The 24,044-nt window shown below is 40.1% G+C and overlaps 1 protein-coding gene across 5 annotated transcripts in view; it reads left to right on the top strand.

Moving 5' to 3' along the window:
• The window catches only part of LOC127570362 (cytoplasmic dynein 1 intermediate chain 1), a 155,826-nt gene that overhangs the window by 106,850 nt on the left and 24,932 nt on the right, over positions 1–24,044 (top strand). For all 5 annotated transcript variants that reach the window (XM_052015842.1, XM_052015841.1, XM_052015840.1 and 2 more), the window contains exons 13-14: positions 8,378–8,511; positions 14,091–14,235. In XM_052015842.1, the coding sequence (XP_051871802.1) occupies positions 8,378–8,511; positions 14,091–14,235 (279 nt within the window). The remainder of the gene's footprint in view (positions 1–8,377; positions 8,512–14,090; positions 14,236–24,044) is intronic.

Genomic DNA, 24,044 nt, shown 5'->3' with positions numbered 1-24,044 from the left:
TAGTTTAAAGTCTTTAAATGTCATTAGGTTTATTTTTAAATATTTTAATAATTTGACCTTGTATTTAAATTTTGATAGTTTTTAAATGTTTCTGGCACTCAGCATGTAAAGCCTGCAGAGCTGGGAGTGGGGCATTGCTGACTGACAAAGATTTCTGGGGTGCTTCAGAGATGGGCTGCTTCAGTGTTCCATGTACCCACCTCAACCTTTCAGACTTTGCTACTGGAGTCCAGGATGCTTCAAGCCGACTAGGAGCATTATTAAGTTGGCCAGTATAGTACTCTCATTAATAACTGTAGACACTTGGGAATTGGCTTGTTTGTGGCAATGGGAGACTGAATTATTGAGATGAATTGTAAACTTCTAAGAGACAAATCTGAAATTTCAATTTGGAAATAATGTATTTTGGTAGGTAGCAGTATGATGTTATCTGCTCAGAGAAACTACATTTTGCACTTCTCGACGTGAGTCAAACTTCTTAAAAGTGCTTGTACTAAGTTATCTGTTTGTTTTGACAAACACCTATTTTTACCACTGCATTGGGAATAGCAAACATTTTAGTCTCAGTGACATGAAGTAGGAGGATAATGTTCACCCAACGTTTTGGAATGTGTAATTTGTTCCAGTCTGCTGTAGAATAATTTGGGTTCTCTGCAATGTGTAATTAGATTCAGTCATTGTCTATGTGCTACTGAGTTCAGAGAACACACCATGAGCACAACCAGGATTAAGGACTGCACTGTGCTGGCGTGACAGAGGTCAGAGACACACCACGCTCGCATTAGAAGTTTAATGGGACATATTGCAGAAACCATTTTCAAGCTTACAGCTAACTGAAAGGTAAGGTAAGATCACTAACTAGGTTAAATTGCTAAATAATAAGCAAATAAATAGTTAATACTGGACAGGTGATGTATTACATCAACAGCATGTAGGAGGACCAATTAAATGACTCATTTTAATGCATGTCTGTATCTTGATGTGCACTCATTTTAGTTTACATCTGTACTAGGCTTGGAGTTGTTGAGCTAGAGTCTGAGTTGCAGACATTAAGGAGCATCAGAGATGGGGAGAGTTACCTGGAAGGCAATCAAGACTTTAGGTTAGGTAGTGATCTGGACTTGGTAGTAAAATTAATGATGCAAAAGACATGAAGAATTGGGGATCCAGTGTGCACTGCTGTAGGAGAATCCACATTTGACCTTTTCCTATTCCTTCCAGATACTTGCTCTCTATACAGATGTGAACAGAGACTGCAGGGAGCATGGGCAGCCAACCACAGCTGGAGATTATTGATATAGGAGACTTCAACCAGGATGGGTGGTAAAGAAATGTATAGACGGAAGAATAAGTAATGTTCTCTGCAGCCACAATCCAGGGTTTCCTGCCTGATCCTATGATTAAGGACATTTGGTGCTGAGGAAAAGTCTTGGATTGGGAGTGGGGGAAACTAATTGTCATGGTCCACATGGGAACCAGCTATGTAGTTAGAAATGGGAGTGAAGTTGTGTTGAGAAAATTTGAGGAACTAGGCACCAAATTTAAAATGCAGAATAGCAAATGTTGTGCCTTTGTTCAAGAAGGGAAATGGGGATAATCCAGGTAATTATAGGCCAGTGAGCCTCATCAGTGGTAGGGAAGCTATTGGAGAGGATACTTAGGGATAGGATTTATCTGCATTTGGAAAGGCATGGCCTGCTTAGGGACAGTCAGCATGGCTTTGTGCGGGGCAGGTCATGCCTTACAAACTTGATTTTGTTTGAGGAGGTGACAGATGTTTGATGAGGGTAAGACAGTGGACGTTATCTACATGGACTTCAGTAAGGTATTTGATTGGGTTCCTTATGGTAGGTTGATTCAGAAGATAAAGATATGTGGGATCTAGGATGAATTGTAAGTTTGGATTCGGAACTGGCTTGCTTATGGGAGACTATTATTCTGGCTTGGAGGTCTGTGACCAACAAGGATCGGTGCTGGGACCACTGTTGTTTGTAATGTATATCAATGATTTAAGTGGAGAAATAGATGAGTGGATTAGCAAGTTTGCAGATGACACCAAGCATGGTGGAGTTGTGGACAGTGTAAAGGACCATCAAAGGATACGGCGGGATATAGATCAATTACAGATATGGGTAGAGAAGTGGCAGATGGAGTTTAATCCAGACAAGTGTGAGGTGTTGCACTTTGGGAGGTCAAATGAGAGGAGAAAGTATACGGTTAATAGTAGTGTCCTAAATAGCATTGAAGTACAGAAAGATCTTAGGGTGTAAGTCCACAGTTCACTGAAAGTGGCTATGCAAGTGGATAAGGCAGTAAAGAAGGCGTATGACATGCTTGCCTTTATTGCTTTGGGTGTTAAGTATAAGAGTAAGGAAGTCGTGCTGCAACTGTATAAAGCTTCAGTCAGACCACATTTGGAGTATTGTGTGTATTTCTGGTCGCCCCATTATAGGAAGAATGTGGAGACTGTGGAAAGGGTGCAGAAGAGGTTTACCAGGATGCTGCCTGGATTAGAGAGTATGAGGTATAAGAAAAGGTTGGACAAAGTTGGGTTGTTCTCCCTAGAGCATCGGAGGCTGAGGGAGACCTGATAGAGGTTTTTAAAGTTATGAGAGGCATAGATAGGGTAGGCAGTTGGAATCTTCTCTACAGGGTAGAAATGTCAAATACCAGAGGACGTGCTTTTAAGATTAGAGGAGGGAAGCATAAATGCGATGTGAGGGGCAAGTTTTTTACTTGAGTGGTAGGTGTCTGGAATGGGTTACCAGGGGTAGTAGTGGAAGTAGACAGTTTGGTGGACTTTAAGAGGTTTTTGGATAGATGCATGACTATGATAAGAAAGGAAGGATATGGATGGTACACAAGAGGAGGACATTTAGTATAAATTGGCATCAAGATCGACACAACATCGTGGCCCAAGTGGCCTCTCCAATGCTGTTCTATGTCAACTCGAGGGTAATAATCTTGATATTGTTACTTGAGTGACATGAAAACTGGACATTATTCGAGGAGGTTGGAGATTGAATAGGGCTTTGGTGAGACCTAACTTGGAGCAATGTGGAATTTTAGTCTCTATCCTGAAGAAGGATATAATTGTCTTGGAATTGGGGGAGATTGTACAGATTCACCATGTTAATTCTTAGGAGGTGGACATTGCTCAATGAGGAGAAAGTGAGTGAGTATGGCCGATATTTGAATTATTTTATATATTTAAAAAAAAGAGGAAGGTGATTTTACAAGTTTCAGAAAATGACAGGCTGCCTTTAAGTTGGAAAGAATAAGACCAAGGAGGAACTTTTCAGAATAAGCAGGAGTCTCTTTGGACTGAGAATTTTTATTTTAATGGAGCTTTGTGAATCTTAGTAATCTCTGACTCAGAGGGCTTTGGGTGGTCGGTCATGTAATATTTTCATGGTTTAGTGAGAAATTTTGGGGTACTAGAGGAAGCACAGGAGACAGGGCATTAAGTGAGAAAGTTAAACTTGACGCACAGTACTACTCCAGTTTTGCCTTGTTCAACCATTACATGGTACACATGCCTCAAGGCACTAAAGGGGTTGTAACGTCCAGTGTTATATTGTGTTCCATCATGATTGTCAGTTGCACATCAATAATGTTTGCTCTCACAATCTTGGTTCATATTTCCCAACTATTAAATCCGCATCTGAACTGGTAAAGTGAAGTTCAATGCATTCTCAGTTGGTGGATTTTAAAATAAGACGTAAGACATGAGAGTAGAATTGGCCCATTGAGACTGCTTCACCATTTGATCATGGCTGATTTATTTACTCTATTAAATAAAGTTAATAGAGTTAGGAATTCCACAATGTTGTTACTCACATAGAAAATACTTCATAGTAACAGCAGTTACCTTTGCTTTTTGTATATCACAGAATAACAGCAGTATTAATTCATATACACCACTTAATTTACCTGAACAGTTCTACAATGACAACTGTAAATTTAGCAACAACCATTTTTGTATACGCAGCATATTTGACAGTAACATTTTCCAAATGTATTTTGTAGCTTAAACAAAAGTCAGCTGAATCAAAGAAGGATATAGTTGGAATGGACGACTAAAAGCTTGGTCTGAAGGAGAAGTTTTAAGAGGGGTCTTAAAGTACAAATGTGAACGGAGATTTCTATTTAGAGTGGTTGGAGGCATGGACTTGATACTGGAGCAAGGGTTGTGAAAAATGCAGTGTTTGAAGGAGTGCACAGTAGAACTGGAAAGAATTTGTAGAACTGGAAGAGATGAAGGAGATTGAGAGACTGTCAGGGTAGGGTGGGGGAAAGATTTGCATTCAAGATGAGAATTTTAAAAATCCAAAGCATTAGTAGATGGTAAACAATGCCCGTCATTGAGCATCAATGAATAGGAGCTGCTGCTAGTTAGGCTGCAGTTACCAGAATTTTTGATTAATTTAAGTTGATAGAAGATGGGTGTTAGCAGGCTGACCAGGGAAGCAGCAGAATGGTACCTTAGATTGTGCTCGAGGCATTTCCCAAGAACAGGAACATTGGTATTGGCACTAAAATGGGTCACATTAGTATTGTACAGAGAGATGTGTTACTAACTGGGAACTTGGTGTGATCCTCTGCCTTCCCCTCTACTGGGCCAGGAACCTGGGTACTGAGAATCTGGTGCAAATTTGGTGTGGCTGGTGTTGTGTGGGCCAGGGTGAGCTCAATGCTAAGATGCAGGGCTCAGGGCTGCACAACTCTCCCTAGCCCAGTGATTTCTCTCTGGAAACTAGTTCTGCAGTGATTGTTGGTCTTTGAGCTCAACAGCTAAACAGTAGGAAAGTAAGCCAGCAGCTTCCATCACATTCCAACAGGAGGTAATGAGAGAGACCACACGGTGATCTGTCAGCATTGGGCAGGTTCTGCCAGTCCCCAGCAACATCCTGTAGTCACCACGCTGGCCAAGGTTCATCCTTGAGCCCCACATCTCAGCGGTGAGTGGCCGCACCACTTGCCCCAACCTATTTGATGCCAGTCGTATGGACTCTCCATATTGTACTGAAGGTGATTCACTGCTGTGAGTGCGCCAGCAGAGTGCCAGGTTCCTGGCGTAACAGCATGCAGTATGATGGTGTACATACCGCTACGTGTTATCCTGTCCAAACAGTGCAGTAACAAATCAATGCTCTAAGTGGCAGCACTCTGTCATCATGTCCAAACACTCACAGGGTACTTGTACATTCTTTAGATAACAGAGGCATTGGTGATGATTTTGGGTGTCAGCTGGGTAAAGAGGGGCAAAGACTGAGGATGTGGCACTGCAAGTTTGCAGTTTTGCTGATGCTGAGGTTATGGATTCAGTAGGCCAAGGCTGAGACACAAACGATGCCCAGGTTGGGAACAGTCTAGAACAGTCCATGATGGTTGTTAGAGAGGGGAGTCTAATTGTTGGGTGGAGAATAGAGTTTATTGTGAACATCATGCTGATGCAAATTGAAGGAAGCCAGGAATAGATCCTTAATGGATTTGTGGAGGCAACAATGGCACAGGACTGTTGTATTCAATTTGAAGTCTCTTTGCCTTCCCAGGCTCCATAGTGACAAGAGTTATCATTTCCTTTAATACTTAATGGTCAGGCAGCAATCTACAGGGGGCATTTCTGAACTAAATTACTGCATCGGTGCTTGGTAGAAGGCTTATTCCATTCCACATGGCAATCCCAAGAAATGGAACTGCAGAAATATCCACCCATCTTGTACTAGCCAGCGGAAGTAGATGATTCGGATTTTTTTTTAAATGATGAAATGGTAGTTTTGAACTGTATGGGAGGAGAGGAACCCATTCTCAAATTTGGAGGGCATGGGAGCCATGAAGTGAGGGTGCATGCTTAGTGGTTTAATGGGAATAGGGGCTGGATGGCAGAAAGATGCGAGGTTAACTTGTAGAGAGTGAGGGAGGATGGAAGTGGAACTCAAGAAAAAGTGGGAAATCCTGGAGTAGGGCAGGGGTTAGGCAGCTATACAGATGTGACAATAATAAACCAGTTATTTTATCTTGCATGTACTGAGGTACGGTTTTAAAACAAACCTTGCATGCCATCCATACAGATCATTTCATCACATCAGTACATCGAGGTAGTAACAGAATGCAGAATATAGTGTTACAGTTACAGAGAAAGTGCAGGCAGACAATAAGGTGCAAGGCCATGATGAGGTAGATTGAGAGGTCAGGAGTCCATCTTGTACAAATGTAGCTCAATTGTTTGAAGTTGGTGTTCCTGAGCACCATCACTGCCACCCCTCCCCTTGTGTATAAGCCCAGGGGAGAGAAATATATCAAACAGTTGTTGCTGAGTTGTTTGTGACATAGCTTAGCATATGTGCTAGCAATTGAGAAGGATCTAAAATGTGTGCAACAGATGGACAGAGTTTGCATGGAATATTTTAAAGTCAAATGCTTACAAATGATTGACTTGCAAGGAGTTTCTATGTATGATGTTCTTGTGCTTATTGAACTAAAAAGGATTCAAATTTCATTGTTTAATATTTGGCTGAGCCCATGTGCTTATTTGTAAACAACATGCAATAAAAATATAAATCAAACTGAATTACATAATTTGAGTGTGAAATTATGTCGATGAAAATGCTGTTTATGGCTTCCATATTCTTGCACTTCACCAGCACGATTGTTTCATGAAGATACTGCCTTTTAAAATGAGATGTGAATGTAAACCATTACAATACCTCTTTCATAACTTTCTTCTCACTATGACCAGGTTTCTGATGAATGAAATTTGATCCCTTCAATTGAAGTTTAAGGTCTGCCTGCCTGGGGTGAATGTTCAGTTGCAGATACTACTGTGAACATTGCATATTTTGGTTTACAGATTGGCTTGATAAAGTTGATCTACAGATATAATTTCATTATTCCCAAAGTCATTGAATATCTGTGTTATTGAATGCATTATTGAATGTTCAGCATATTTTACATGTACACTGATTATAATAGCAATTTCTGTAATAATTAGGTGACCACAAAAGGAATAAAAATATTGATAAGTAAAATTCTGCAGAAGCTGTATCTGATTTCAGGTAACCTGAAATTAAATGATGTACATGCACTTTAGCTATATATTAATTGTTTTGGTGCATAGTACAATTCTGTTCTTAAACTTTTTTTGCTGTTTCATTAAAGGCTTTGTGTAGTTCTTTTCACTATCTTGCAAACTATTTATGGAGAATAAGTAGTTTTAAAAATAACAGGAAAGCAAATTGTTGCAAGGACACGTGGAAGTGAGCAAAAGGAAAAACTTTACTATCTAAGCAGCATTTTTTAAATAAAATGTTTTGTGTTTATGCAATTGCAAAATATTAAGTGCAATATTTGTTACATTTTTTGTTAGAAGCAGGTATTTTTTTTAGGGGGAGATGGGGGTTGCTATATGTCAGAAAATTGTAAAGTTTCCAGCTAATAAAGATGCATGTAGCTGCCTCAGTGGTTCAGTCTAGTCGGTGAACAGCCAAGTCATAACACAGAGTTCAGACCTCAGTCTGTGCAAATTTAGCAGATCTATTTTGTTGAAGTGATAGGGAGCCATACACCTGCCCTTGGCAATCCTGCATAAGGGAAGGAAAATCAGCTGCAGTTTTGGACCTCGATAACTATGTAATAGCTCCATCTTTAAGCATCAAGGGTGTCTGCTGAGAGCAATCCAAAAGCTTCATAGTTGTATAGCTTCCCACCTTCCTGGAAAATTTTGCATGTGAATGTAGTACTTCAGGTACTTTCAATAAGTCAGCAACCTGTGATAGTTGGATTTTGCTGTGTTTTGTGAGCAGTTCCACATGGAGCTGCCAGCATTTCTCAAGTGCCAACACGTTTCAGGATAGTGCTTTTCACAAAAGTGCTGATATTGCTGGCCGAGCAGTGGTGGCGGTTTTTCTGACTTTGAGGGGAGCTGTGCAGTGCAACAGAGTCCAATGACTGCTTGCGGATCCCGCACTTTTACACTGGTTAAACAAGGCACAGTTTCTGTGTGTGTTGCATTTTTATTTTCAAAATGTTTACTTGTTTGTAAATGTTTTTGAACATTCAGAAATATTGAAGAACTTTGACAGGTGGCAAAACTTCACCAGCTGTCAAAGACTTCTGGAGGAGTTTCATGGGCAGTGTTTGTTATAGTTCTTCTACATCAATTTATTACATGTTGAAGGGCGTGCTGCCACTCCTCACAGCTAGTCTCCAGGACCATCTGGGCCAACGAGATTGGCCTTCTGGATCCAGAGAAGGTAAGTTTGGGGGAATGGAGGTGGTGAATATGAGCAATGGGAAGATCCACTCTGACGAGAAAAATTATAGGAAAAAGTATTTAAAGCTCTGTGCTAACTTCTTTGTTTTCTTTTTAATCTAGGAAAATATGGAGCTGGTATACAACAAGTCAAAGCCTGTGGCTGTCACTAGCATGGCTTTTCCAACAGGAGATGTCAACAATTTTGTTGTGGGCAGCGAGGAGGGCATGGTTTATACTGCATGTCGCCATGGCAGGTAACATTTATAACCTTTTTATGAACCTTTTATAACATTTAATTAACAAGAAATCCTTTTCTCTATTATGCTTCCAAATCGGATTTGTTGTCAAATAGTGTAACATGCTGATGTAGCAGAATGCTTGCTATTAACAGGGCAAATGTATGTTAGCTCACATTTAAAGAATACATTTTTATATCAAAAAGAGCAAATGCACTTTATAATTAAAAACTAAAGTTGAGAGGGAATTGCAGTTTGAAATGCAAGAAATTTAAAATGCAGATAGAGGATTGTTCCAAGATTGGTTGATGCAGGGGTTTGGAGAGAATTTGATTGTGGAAATAACTTTTGATAGTAAAGTGTAGAGAAGTGGGAAAGCAGAACAGGCTGGTGTTGGAAATGTTGAGAATCAAGCAGTGTTGTAGGGCTAGAAGAAGGGAATGTGAGGAGTGAGGCCATAAAGCTGTTTGTTGGAGAATGAGTGTTTTAAAACTGATGCATTGAGAAATGGTGAGCTGCTAAAAGTGAGAGGAGGTCGATCTTGAGAGTATTAAGATGTGAGTGTTAGAAATCTGGAAATTATCCAGAATGGAGTCTGGGGGCCTACCAAAGAGGGTGATGAAAAGGTTCAACCTGGAATTAAAGGATGAAGAAGGATTTCTTTAATAGTGAGGATGAATATTGAACAGAGCTGGGTGATATTTTGTTGTGAAAGTGGGCAATTTTTGGATGGTCATAGTGTGAAATTCAAATGAACATCAAAATTAAACGTTGTTGAGTTGCAAATTAGAATTCTTCCAGGAATGAAAGGGAATCAAAGCAAGGTCGTAGGGGCTGAACAAGGTGAGTTCATTGTTGGACTGCATAAAACTCAATAACAATCACTGATAAATTGTATGCAGTTACTTAATGAGCTGCTGGATACAATTTCAGTTTCATGGTTACATTCACCTTACAACTGAGTTACAAAGGTTCAAGCAAATTATTGCCAATACCAGAGAAATAATTATTATCTAATTATATGTTTGTTATAGCCATATTGTAAATAATTAAATTGGAAATCGCTTTTAAATGGAAAATAAATTGCAGTAAAGCTCATGGAGTAGCTTGATTTTTCCCTTGTTAATTGTGACACCTGTAAGATATTTAAAAAAAAATCAGAATGACATTACTTTTGAATCAGTGCATCGTGTTCAGTAAGATTTTCCATAGTCATGTGGCCATACGCTTTTTATATTAAAGTTACCCTGTCACCGTTTCTGGTACAACATTTACTAAATAACACCAGTTCCATTAATTTTCCAATGTAGATAGATTATAACACCATTGAATATCTTAATTTGCTTGTGACATGAGGTTAGAATCCAGGAATCACATGTTTTATTTTGGGGTAAAGGTTTGGAAGTGATAGCTAGCAATTATTGTTGCACCTGTGTTGGTGTAAGGAATAGTACAATTTGGATTAACTGTGTGGGAAGGGATCAAAAGAAGATTTGAACTATATTTTCTATTTTAAAGAATGAGGTGTAAGTTAATGTAATGAGTGTTTAATGTTAACGTTGTTCTGTGGAAAATCCTGTGTTGCAAAATGATCGCCTATTACTCAGTGCAAGCAGTAAAAGCATATTGCTAATCTCCTCACATGCTCTAATGTGTATTTTGTATCTCAGTGATCAGGGATAAGGCACAACTAAATTCAGCTCAGCAGTGAAGTCATCCTCTCAACTCTAAGGCTCTCCACCCACCACCCCCTTCCCCCCACCCCGCCCCACCCCACCCCACCTCACCTCACCTCACGAACACTTTGCAGTAGCTCAAGTGGGAAAGCCAATGGCAAAGCCTGCTATTCAACAACTGTGGTATCTTGTCAACACGTTTACATTCCTCACTCTATCCAAAAGCCGCAAGTTTGCCTGAGGGAGGAAAAAATAGATTAAAGTTGATGTCAGTTGAAGCCCAAAACCTTGTGCACTGATATTCTGATGTGTTTAATTGTTGTATTAGAGAACTTTAACTTTGCTTAACTGGCATTTATGAAGGCACATTTCAAAAACTTTTTAAAAAGTCACTACACCCCCCACACCCCTCAGTCCACCAATCACCTCTGGCCTCTGTCACACCAATTCCCCCTATCTTCTTTATACTGACTATTCCCCCCCACCACCCCACTCTCAGTCCTGATGCAGGGTTTCAACCTGAAACGTTGACAATTCCTTTTCCACCACAGATGCTGCTCGACCCTCCGAGTTCCTCCAGCAGATTGTTGCTCTAGATTCCAGCATCTGCAGTTTCTTGTGTGTCTAAAAAGTCAAGTTCTTGTTACTGAGTTCTCAGTGCTCAATTTCTGTGCATTCATGTGTATCTCAGCGATAGCTGCTTGTGTTTTTGCAACCGGTATCTGGCAGCCAGGCAGGCCAGGTCATTGGTGATGAATCCACCACTCTGATTCCTTGCTGAGTACAACGTATGTTTGGATAATATTCTCCCCAATTTTAATACATCCCTCCATAGAGCTGTCAGTAAGAATTGTGTGCACAAGCTGTTCTTATAAGGAGGAGAAGATGGTGCTCTGGTGCAGTTTCATGTAATATGTTCATTAGGGATATAGGCAGAAATCTGGAATTGATTTCTCTGTCTATCCGCTCAGTAAGAAAAACATGAATGGAGTTTAAGCTCTTGAGATGTAATAATGCATGTGTCCTGGTAATTTTGTTTTGCCTTTCTCCGCCATGTGGGTGGATAAAGGTAAAAGAAAAAACAATATAAGATTATTATTTCTTTGTCTCCCAATCATTCATTTTGTAGCTTCATACTTTGCATTGCTTAGCAATTTTCTTGATCATGCACAACCAGGAGGATTTTGGGAAAGAATTACACTCAATTTTTTTTCCCCCCCAAGTGTATTCATGCATTTTATTTTTAAGAAATGGATTCACGGTAAAAATGTGGTTAAAATGCTAGACACAAGAGACTGCAGATGCTGGAATCTGGAGCAACAAACACTCTGCTGGAGGAACTCACTGGGTCAAGCAGCATCTGTGGGGGAAAGGCATTGAAGTTGTTTCTCAAATATAAAAGTAATGAGCTGTTCGTTAGCTTGCTAAAGAAATTAATCATTTCAGCTGCTGTGTTTAGTTTCTCTTGGTTCTGGACATTGAGAGTCCAGTAAAATTAAACCAAAATCTCTTGTGTCAAAAACCCAAATCAATGTTTGGATACAAGTTAAAAGAGCATGTGTTTGCTAATTCTTCGATAAGAATACAGCTGAAACATCTGCATACGAGTTAAATTATAACTATTACTTTGTTTAATAGATTGTGACAATGATTTGTTTGTGACTTCCCCTTACCAGTCTTTTCTTGATCTGCCTTGGAAAGTATTACAGAGATGCACATTAGGCCAGATGCAAAAATCAATTTCCAATTCTGATCCCACTCTTTGCTTATATTATCTTTTATTTGAAATTGGGAACTCCTTAATAAAATAAACTCCCAATATGCAACTTGCTCAGACTACTGATGTTACTGAAAAAGCATTTGTATCTGATAATATGAGACATTCATATTATCAGTCCCCAAAATTATGACATTCATTGATCCCAGTTATGTTGCATACTAATGTTTCCACCGTGCCAGTCTTTTAAAATGTAGACCAACAGTTTCTCTGATGTACACGTTATATGATTACTTGTGGTGGTTTAAATTTAAACCCATCCTAACTCTGGTGCTCCTTTCCCAACTCCCACCTAATCCTATTCTTCCCCCAGCTCTGGTAAAGACTAGACTTTGTAATTTACATCCTTAATTTTAAATCCCTCCATGGCATACCTATCTTCGTAATCTCCTTCAACTCTGCAATCTTCTAAGATCTCTGTATTCTGCCACATTTCTAACTTCATGAAAATACCTGATCTTTATGACCCACCACTGATGCTCATGTCCCCAGGTGCCCAAACCCTTCGCTCTTTTAGTATGTAATATGTTCTTTTTGCTAAGTATTTTTCACAACTATTATCTGATGCAATAACTTTTTTTGATCACACTTCTGTGAAGCAACATAGGATGTTTTATTATTCTAAATATGCTGTGTAATTGTTGTTGATCAGACGGGCCTACATGTTAAAACTCCAATCATCCAGCACCCTGCTGGACTGACAGATTTTCCAGACTATTGCATGTTACTCCTACCCAAACACACATTTTTATTTCACGTTGCACAGTAGTATAATAAATTTTCCAGTGGACGCAGTGAGGTTAGGAGCAGGAAACACATAAGTACTCAAACCTGACCCTAACTCCTGTGCTTTACACCCCTGTTACACCCTGGGCCTCTAGCTCACATTCCGGACTAATGAGTGAACTAAGTACTGGACCATCAGAATTTCTGAGCAATCAGATACTGGACTAGCTTGTTTGAAGTTTTGAGTATTTATAATCCTCTGATACAACTTCCAAAATAATTAAAATTTTAAATAATTTATTATACTTTTATTTTCTATTAGAGAATAAATGCTTTAAAGTAATCTAGTATTTGAGCTCACTTTTAAACATGACTATTCAGGAAGCTGACCTAATCAAACATGCCACTAAACCTTTTTTCATTTTAAGTGCAATGAACTTTATGAATCTTTTCTCTCATCCTCTTTCTCACAGGAGTGTGGACTAAGTTTCAGGGGGAGCAGTTGAAAATAAATCTGTCTCCTTATTTCTGCTTATTTGTGTATGCTCAGTCCCAATCTTCAAATGCATTATGGTTTTCAGCATTTTATTGAAGTGTGACCTTCGATTTTGTGTTGTTGTTACCCAATTATTAAGATCATAATTTTTAATTGGCTGGAATCAATTTCTTTTTGAGTATTTCCCCTGTTCCTGCTACAAGTTTTCAACTTCAGTGACTGATTCTACAGACTGGCACTCTGGATAGAGATGAGCCAGTTGATACTGTTTGCAGGGATAGTGCAGATATTTAGTAGAATATTTTCTAAGGATTTATTTAAATTTTATGCCAATGATTTCCTTGTTATCCCACCCCATCAGCACTTGCTCTGGGAGTAGCCAAACAGAACCAGTCTGCCATCATTTACTGGCAAGGCGATCTTTATTTTGTTGCAAGCATTTGACGAAATCGCCCTTTAACAAAATGTTTCAATGTTGAAAATCCATTATATAATAATTTTTGTAAAGACTTCCTCCCAGAGTTTAATCAAAACATTGTGTTTTTGTGACAGGGATGATGTTTGGCTCCTTGCATATGTAACTCTGTTGCATTTATAGCTTTAACTCCTGAGATTAAAATAAAAACTCAACTATATTTTTACTTCTAATGGATGTAACTCAGCTGTATACTGGAATAAACTGTTTGAGCTGCTGTATCCTTTGATGCTGATGTCTGTTAGTTGCCATCTGATTTTTCTCCTTCAGTAACGTATATCATAAGCTAAAGCATCTGGACTGTAACTTGTGATTTTACAACTATTGAACCAGATGGAAAACCTTGGTTGATAATTTATGTCTGCTGGGCCACAATAATGCATCTTTAAACCAGTTATATTTCTTTGCTTAGTTAATGAGTTATTTTGCCTAAAACTTGTTTTCCAGTAAGGCTGGTATTGGTGAAATGTTCGAGGGACATCAGGGTCCGGTGACTGGTATCAACTGTCACATGGCTGTGGGACAGATTGATTTCTCTCATCTCTTTGTCACTTCTTCGTTTGATTGGACAGTCAAATTATGGACCACAAAGGTAAGATGCACTTTCTCATACCTGACAGTAGGAATTATAATCTTGCCTGAATCTTTTCCAAGCCACGATTTCTTTACTGAGACATTGTGCATTATGGCTTTAGAATTGACTGGTTCTTCTACTTAACTAATTTATAAATTGTTAGGTGAGCTCCTGTGTTGTTAGGTGTCTGAATACCTCAGGGTATTTGTTTGCATGTGTTTATGTAATGCTAACGTTTTCCAGCTGTCCTGTTCTATGAAATGTATGCTTTTTGAACTTTCTATGCTGGTATGTTTTTGGTCATTCTAGAATGCATCGATTTAACATTTAATAAAACTGCCAGTCAATGCTGCTTCATCACCTCCCTCCCCTCACCCCCACCATTTTAAATGGTTTAGTTGTAGTAGCTTCATCAAGTTTCAGGTATAAGCTGTCTCATCCCCAAGTCATGATGGAAAAAGTGCACATCTGTGGATTTTGTCAGTGTGACTTCAGTCTTGCTGTACATGTTGAAGCTCTTCTAACTTGGTTGCAGTGTTTCTTGATCTCTCCCTGTGGCTTTCTCTTTTTTTTAAAACTGATGTGTCTGGTGAGTGTAATCCTACAGTTTTGGTTTGGGTGAGTGGGATGAAGAAAGAAAAACTGCTGACAGCTTGTGGGGGAGTGAAGAAAAGAGGCATGGAGCTGGCAAGAGGAACTGCAGGAGATCAATAGAAGGAAATACCCAAAGTAGAAGTAAATGCTTTCCCACTAATGTGGTTTTTTTTGTGAAAATCACTGTGGTAGTTTGCATTTGTTAAAGCAACTGTTGAAAAATGTGAGGTCCAAGTTTGAAATGGGTTTTATTTTAATGAAAAAATGAAATTTTTACAGCTGAATGATTGGGTGATGTAGCACAGAGTTTTGCAGTTCAGCCAGCAGGAACTTCACCTGAAAAACTTTGTTGTACTTACTATATTGCGTTTCCTGCTCAGGCTGTCCCTTGGGATTGCGGATGACTTGCCTTCCTCTACAGTTCTGTGGGTTTTTTGGTGACTAATGAGTTCTACATGGGATCCAAAGACTGCCAGAGATGGAGTGGGGGATGAATTGGTTGTTTGGGATCTTGTGTACTACTTCCCCTGTTTGTGTTTCACCATATTAGAACATAGAAAAGCACAGGAACAGGCCTTTCAGCCCATCATGTCGGCACCAACCCTGATGCCAATCTAACTAATCCTATCTGCCTGTACATGGTCTGTATTCCTGTTCCCTTGTCAATGTGTCTGTCTAAAGGTCTCTTAAATGTTGCTGTCGTATCTGCTTCCACTCCCTCCTCTGGCAGCACGTTCCAGGCACCTCAACAAAAAAAAACTTGCCTTGCAAGTCTCCTTTGAACTTTCCCCATCTCACCTTTAAGTTATGTCCTCTGGTATTTGACATTTACACCCTGGGAAAAGGACTCTGGCTGTCCACCCTATCTGTGCCTGTCATAATTTTATGTGCTTCTATTAGGCCACCCTTAGCCTCCGACATTCCAGAGAAAACGGTGCAGGCTTGTCCAGCCTCTCCTTGTAGCTTATACTTTCCAATCTGGACATCATCCTAGTGACCCTCTTCTGCATCCTCTCTGAAGCCCCCACATTTCTGCGGTGTGGCGACCAGAACGGCACACAGTGTTCCAAATGAGGCCTAACTAAAGTGTTATACAATTGCAACATGACTTCCCAACTTTTGTGCTTAGTGCTCTGACTGATGAAGGCAAGCATGCCATGTGCCGCCTTTACCATCCCATCCACTTGTGTTGCCACTTTTAGGGAGCTGTGGACTAGTATCCCAAGATCCCTCTGTGTACATAAATACTTCGAAGGGCCCTGCCACTTACTGTGTACTTTACTCTTGCATTTGACCTTGTCAAATCCTCTACGCAGTCCATGTAGACAACATCCACTGCCCTACCCTTGTGAACCTCATCATCACTTCCACAAGATGCTCAATCAAATTTGTGAAACAGGACCTTTCCCACACAAAGCCATGCTGACTATCCCTAATAAGTTCATGTCATGTTTTTCCAAATGTGAGTAAATCTTGTCTCTAAGAATCTTTAATAATTTCCCTACCACTGATGTAAGGCACACTGGCCTAAAATTTCCTAGTTTGTCCCTTTTGCTGCCCTTAAACAAAGGAACGATACTGACTATTCTCTCGTCTTCTAGCACCTTGTCTGTGGTTAAAGAGAATATACAGATCTCAGCCAAGGCCCCAGCAATCTCTTCCCTTGCCTCCCTCAGTATCCTGGGATAGATTCCATCAAACCCAAGGGATTTATCCATCTTGATGGTTTTCAAGAGGCCCAACACTACCACCTCAATATCGGTATTTTGTAGAATATCAACGTAACCCTCCCTGATCTCGCCATCGTCTATGCCCTTCTCTTTGGTGACTACCGATGCAAAGTGCTCATTTCGGAACTCGCTTGCTCTGGGTTGAGGCATAGATTCCCTGAGCTTACAAGATGAAGGTTACATTTGTTGAGCTTGAGGCTTTTTTCTCCTGGGACTGGTATTTTGCCGAAACTTTGATTTAGATTAAAGTACATTGGTGCACGTGGATGAGTTCATGAAAATTTTCCCCTTGCTTTTTTCCCCCCACAAAAAGGCAAACAAGTCTGGCAGTATACATTCATGATGTTTTATCCTGATTAACAAACTGTGAATATTTCCAAGTATCGTATCCAGTGTTCTGTTTGCTACATTGCAGCAGTTCTGATGGAGGTAGTCTTTTGAAAATACTCTTGAACAGGATCTGTTGCCATGCTGGATTTTTCATAAATGGGAGTTTTACTTCATTAATTTGAATAATAGTTGCTGAAATCCCAAGCTAAGTGTAGGGATTATGAATCCTGTCTTCAATTAGCTTTCTAGTTACAGGTTTGAAGGGAGTATCCTGTACTAGTCAGCAGAGAAGCATCAATATTTGCCATCTTTAAGGGAAAGAAAAAGCCAGAAAATCCTGACCCGTCACCTTTTTGGTGATGGCCTGTTTAGAGTAGTTTTGTGGTGTGTCTGTCACCTTGAGTATTGTAGCAAGAGGAAGAAAGCATGGAGGGAACACTGGAATGAGGGTGCGGAAATTAGCAAGGGAAGAATTTTTTTTGTAAGAATGTAGAGGAAGTTGAGCCTCATCTGGCAGTGTTGAACTTCGTGATTTTTTTTAAATGTCAAAGTTAAAATTACAATTTTACTCTTTTTAAGCAGATATTGAGTGTATAGAATGAGGCATTAGCAAAATTATAGCTTAGGAAGGCATTCCTGACCCACCCCTTTCCTTGCTGTTTGATGAACTGACGCCCTAGTTCGGATATCTATCACAGCACATTCTTTCCTTTTCTTTGTCAGATGCATTGATTTTCTCACATCCGAAAACCAGACTGGTTATCATTTTTTTTTGTGTGACTCATTTGTCAAGCTCATTTATAAAGAATGCATCGACTTAAAGAACAAACCTCAAAAAAAAAGTAATCAGTCTGTCTTCAGACTGCAGGCGTACTTTTGCATGTTTAGTCATGGTTAACCTGAGTCCACTAAAACTGAGTACACCAAGCTTTAAAGTATTTCTCTTGAATTGTTACCACTGTTTATAGACTCATTGTCATGCTACGATCAGCATGTTTGAAAATCTGTGGAAGAGTGTAGTCACTTCTGTTGCAATTGGAATAATCTGATGAATGGCAAATGTTAATGCTTTGATTCAGAAAGAGGAGCAAGGATCGGCCTGGCAATTACAACCTGATCAGTTTCACCTTGATGGTGGGGTCAGTGGTAGAGAGAGATTTCTGTTAAAGAAGAATCAATCAGCACAGATTTTTAGAGGCAGAGTGTGCTCAACTAATCTGTATGAATTTTATGAAGAAGTAATTCAAGATAATTATGGAGAAGGATAGGACTGATCCGCTAGTTGAGATTCTAAATTGGAGTAAGGCCAATTTTGATGGCATCAGAAGGGATCTGGCAGGTGTGGATGAGGATAAGCTGTTTTCTGGCAAAGAGATGCTTGGTAAGTAGGAGGCTTTCAAAAGTGAACTTCTGAGAATACAGAATCTGTATGTTTCTGTTAGAATAAAAGGCAAGGATAACAGGTTTAGGGAACCTTGGTTATCAAGGGATATTGAGGCCCTGGTAAAGAAAAAGGTGGTGCATATCAGGTATAGGCAGTTAGGATCAAATGAGGTGCTTGAGGAGTATAAGAAATGCAAAAGAACACTTGAGAGAGAAATCAAGAGGGCAAAAAGAGGACATGAGGTTGGTCTGGCAGACAATGTAAAAGAGAATCCCAAGGGTTTTTACAGCTATATTAAGAGCAAACGGGTAGCAAGGGACAAAATTGGTCTTCTTGAAGGTCAGCATGGTCCTCTATGCATGGAGCTAAAAGAGATGGGGGAGATCGTAAATGAATTTTTTGCATCTGTATTTACTCTGGAGACAGACACTGAGACTATAGAATTGAGGCAAGAGAGTAGTGAGTGTCTGGATTATGGAAGAGCAGGTGCTGGCTATCTTGAGACGAATGAAGGTGGATAAATCCCCAGGGCCTGACGAGGTGTCCCCTCGGACCTTGTGGGAGGCTAGTGCAGAAATTGCAGGGACCCTGGCGGAGATATTTAAAACATCCTTAGCCATGGGTGAGGTGTCAGAGGACTGAAGGATATAATGTTGTTCCGTTGTTCAAGAAAAGTTCTGAGCATAAGTCAGGAAATTATAGGCCAGTGAGCCTGACGTCAGTCATGGGTAAATTATTGGAAGGTATTCTAAGGGACAGAATATATACAGTGGCATGCAAAAGTTTGGGCACCCTGGTCAAAATTTCTGTTACTGTGAATAGCTAAGCGAGTAAAAGATGACCTGATTTCCAAAAAGGCATAAAGTTAAAGATGACACATTTCTTTAATATTTTAAGCAAGATTACTTTTTTATTTCCAGCTTTTACAGTTTCAAAATAACAACAAAAGGAAAAGGGCCAGAAGCAAAAGTTTGGGTACCCTGCATGGTCAGTACTTAGTAACACCCCCTTTGGTAAGTATCACAGCTTGTAAATGCTATCTGTAGCTAGCTAAGAGTCTTTCAATTCTTGTTTGGGGGATTTTCACCCATTCTTCCTTGCAAAATGTTTCTAGTTCTGTGAGATTCTTGGGCCGTCTTGCATGCACTGCTCTTTTGAGGTCTACCCACAGATTTTCGATGAATTTTAGGTTGGGGGACTGTGAGGGCCATGGCAAAACCTTCAGTTTTATCTCCAAACTTCCCTGCATCCTCACCACAAAATTCAGCATCAGAAATTTGCAAAGGAACATCTAAACAAGCCTGATGCATTTTGGAAACAAGTCCTGTGGACTGATGAAGTTAAAGTAGAACTTCTTGGCTGCAATGAGCAAAGGTATGTTTGAAGAAAAAAGGTGCAGAATTTCTTGAAAAGAACACCTCTCCAACTGTTAAGCACGGGGGTGGATCAATCATGCTTTGGGCTTGTGTTGCAACCAGTGGCAAGGGGAACATTTCACTGGTAGAGGGAAGAATGAATTCAATTAAATACCAGCAAATTCTGGAAGCAAACATCACACCGTCTGTAAAACAAAAAAAGCTGAAGATGAAAAGAGGATGGCTTCTACAACAGGATAACTATCCTAATCACACCTCAAAATCCACAATGGACTACCTCAAGAGGCACAAGCTGAAGGTTTTGCCATGGCCCTCACAGTCCCCCGACCTAAACATCATCGAAAATCTGTGGATAGACCTCAAAAGGGCAGTGCACGCAAGACGGTCTAAGAATCTCACAGAACTAGAAGCCTTTTGCAAGGAAGAATGGGTGAAAATCCGCCAAACAAGAATTGAAAGACTCTTAGCTGGCTACAGAAAGCATTTACAAGCTGTGATACTTGCCAAAGGGGGTGTTAGTAAATACTGACCATACAGGGTGCCCAAACTTTTGCTTCAGGCCCTTTTGCTTTTCAGTTATTTTGAAACTGTAAAAGATGGAAATAAAAAAAAAGTAATCTTAAAATATTAAAGAAATGTGTTATCTTTAACTTTATGCCTTTTGGAAATCAGGTCATATTTTACCTGCTTAGCTATTCACAGTAACAGAAATTTTGACCAGGGTGCCCAAACTTTTGCATGCCACTATGTATTTGGATAGACCGGGCCTGATAGGGATAGTCAACATGGCTTTGTACATGGTAGGTCATGTCTAACCAATCTTAGAGGTTTTTGAGGAGGTTACCAAGAAGGTTGATGAGGGATAGGCGATGGACGTTGTCCACTTGGACTTTAGCAAGGCCTTTGACAAAGTCCCACATGGGAGGCTGGTCCAGAAGGTTAAGTCGCTTGGCATTCAGGATGAAGTAGCCAATTGGATTCAACATTGGCTGAGCGGGCGAAGCCAGAGAGTGGTAGTCAATGGTTGTCTCCCTGACTGGAAGCCTGTGACTAGTGGTGTGCCGCAGGGATCGGTGCTGGGTCTGTTGTTATCTATCTATATTAATGATTTAGATGATAATGTGGTAAACTGGATCAGCAAGTTTGTGGATGACACAAAGATTGGGTATGTAGTGGATAGCAAGGAAGGCTATCAAAGCTTGCAATGTGATCTTGATCAGCTAAGAAAATAGGCTAAAAAATGTCTGATGGAATTTAATGCAGACATGTGAGGTGTTGAACTTTGGGAGGACAAACCAGGGTAAGACTTGCACAGTGAATGGTAGGGGTCTGAGCTGTGCGGTAGAACAAAGAGACTTGGGAATACAGATCCATAGTTCCTTGAAAGTGGCGTCACAGGTAGATAGGGCTGTAACGAGAACTTTTGGCACATTGGCCTTCATAAATTAGGCCACTGAGTATAGGAGTTGGGATATTATGTCAAAGTTGTACAAAATGCTGGTGAGGCCGAATTTAGAGCATTGTGTGCAGTTCTGGTCACCTACCTACAGGAAAGGTATCAATCAGCTTGGAAGAGTGCAGAGAAAATTTACAAGGATCTTTCCAGGACTTGAGGACCTGAGTTATTAGGGAAAGGTTGAATAGGTTAGGACCTTATTCCCTGGAATGCAGAATGAGGGGAGATCTTGTAGAGGTACACAGAATTATGAGGGGTATAGATAGGGTGAATGCATGCAGGCTGTTTCCCATAAGGGTGGGTGAGACTAGAACTAGAGGGCGTAAGTTTAGGGTAAAAGGAGAAATATTTAAGGGGAATCTGAGTGGAAACCTCTTCACTCAGAGGGTTGTGCAAGTGTGGAACGAGCTGCCAGCGGAAGTGGTAGATGTGGGTTCAACTGGAACATTTAAGAGGTTTGGATGGGTACGTGGATGGGAGGGGTTTGGAGGGATATGGTCTGGTAGATGGGACTAGGCAGAAGATCAGGTCAGCATGGACTAGATGGGATGAAGGGCCTGTTTGTGCTGTAGCATTCTATGACTCTAATGGGGGAGTTTGACGAAGGGAATGCTGTGGATGTTATCTATGGATTTTGACAAGGTATTTGACCAAGTGCCACTTAAAAGGTTGCTTAGCAAAATTGGAGGCTCATATTAGCGTAGAAAAGAAATTGGCCTCAAATTTACCTTTCAGACTGGGGAATGGTAAATGGTGGCATGCCCCAGGAATCTCTGCTGGTTTTCTGATATATATTAATAACTTTGATATGGGTGTGCAGAGTAAAATTTTCACAATTTGCACAAATCTCCAAACCTGGAAGTGCATTTATAATAGGCTGTAGGAGCAGGTAGGCTGGCAGGACAGGTGGACAAGTGGCAAGCAGAATATGTGGAGAAGTGTAAATGAATACATTTTGGCATAAAGAACCTTGAGAAACAATAAAGATCTAAAGGTTGTGGAAGACATGGATGTGTGCACATTTTTCTGTTGAAGTGGCAGGGCCAGCTCTGCTGTTCAGTAAGATCACAGATGATATGATTTTTCTACTTTTCTTCCTGTTCCGTGTAACCTTGATTCAGTCCCCTGTGGTTCAAAAAAATCTATCATTGGTCATATTCAATGATTCAGGCTCCACTGCCCTCTGGGATAGAGAATTCAGAAGGGCCATGACCTTCTCAGTGAAGAAATTCTTCGTCCCCATCTCAAAGTGGTGACCCATTTTCTGAAAAGGCATCCCAAGTTCCAGCTTACCCCATGAAAAGAAACATCTGAACATCTACAGTAAAACTCCGATAACCTGGCATCCAGTTTTTTTTTGGGAATCCTGATAGTCCAGCATCTGCTCATTCATTAGTCTGGAATGTTAAAGGAAGTGTGGTAAACAGTGAAACATAACAGGCTGCACGCAAATGGAGGCTGGCTGAATAAGTAGACAAGTGGTGGATGAAATTTAATACAAGGAAGGGGGTCCAGAGCCAAGGGTCTGGTGTGTAGCTGAGGCCAGGGCTCGGACTGTGGACCTGATATGCAGCCAGAGGCAGGTCAGGATCCAGAATGCCAAGGGTCAGGAACATCTGTAGTTCGTCGACAGAGCCGTGGTCTGGAGCACTTGTATATTTCCCACTCCCTTTAAACTTGCCATGTTCACTGGAAAATTTACTGTGTGACATGTTTTTCTTCAAAAAAAAAAGAGTGAAATAAGTGTGCTTGGCTATTAATAGGAGTAAGTTCCAAGAATCTGGAAAATCTGCTCGTCTGGCACCACCAAAGCCCGTAGCGTGCTGGATTGTTGGAGTCTCACTGTGCCCAGTTGAGCCCTCCTCAGAATTTTGAACGTTCCAATAAGATCACTTTTCATTTTTGTAAATTCACATGAGTATAAGCTCAGTTCCAGTTCTAGTGAAGGTTTTGGACCCAAAATGTTAGCTCTGTTTCTCTTTCCACAAATGCTGCCTGATCTGCTGAGCGTTTCCAGCATTTTCTGTTTTTAATTGAGTATTGGCCTAACCTACCCAGACTTCCATTATTAAAGGCCATCTGCTTGAAACCTAGGAAGCAACCAGGTGAACCTTTCCTGGACTGTCTTCAATACAGTCATTGAGACCAAAACTGTACCTGTTATCTCACCCATGCTCTAGCAAACATTTAAAACAGGAAATGCTGGAAAAGGTCAGCAGGTCAAGCAGTATTTATGGAGAGAGAAATAGTTGATGTTTCAGGTCGAAGAACTTTCATCGGAACTGAGTTGAAAACTTCCCTGTTTTTAGACTGCATCCCCTTTTTAATAAAGGCCAACATTCCATTTGCCTTCCTAATTACTTTCTGTAGCTGCATGCAAGCTTTTGGTATTTCATGTCTGAGGACTTCCAGATTTCTCAGTACTGCAGCTTTCCATAGTATCTGTCCACAATATTCTGCTCTTTTCTTGATGTGCTGAGAATGACCTTGCATATACCAGCATTAAGCACCACTCCTAACAACTTGCTTTCCTATCTTTCTTTGAATTGTCAGCAAATATGGTTGTGATGCACTCTGTTCCTCCTTTTAGGCCATTAATTTACATTTTTTATAGTTGATCCTGGTACCACTCCATCAGTTCCATCTTCATCTGAAAATTACCCATCTATCCTGACATTGTTTTGTTTGTTAGCAATCCTTTATCATGCTGATAGTTCACTGAGTGCAGTAACCTCCTTTTCTTTCTTTCTTCAATCTTTTTATTGGTTTCCAAATTAATACAGATTAATATATAATATCGATGATTGTACATGTAATACAAAGAGATCAAGAGAACAATCATGGCATAGATAATCATAAAGAATAATATAAAAAAAAATTTTTAGATCTCAGGATCTCTTAGTAGATGAATATAATATAAAAGAAAAAGATTTATTGTGTATATAAAAGAAAAAAAG

This window comes from Pristis pectinata, chromosome 5 (genome assembly GCF_009764475.1).
Source record: "Pristis pectinata isolate sPriPec2 chromosome 5, sPriPec2.1.pri, whole genome shotgun sequence".
NCBI classification, from domain to species: Eukaryota; Metazoa; Chordata; class Chondrichthyes; order Rhinopristiformes; family Pristidae; genus Pristis; species Pristis pectinata.
The sequence above is the reverse complement of the archived record's forward strand: the minus strand, read 5'-3'. Positions and strand labels throughout refer to the sequence as shown.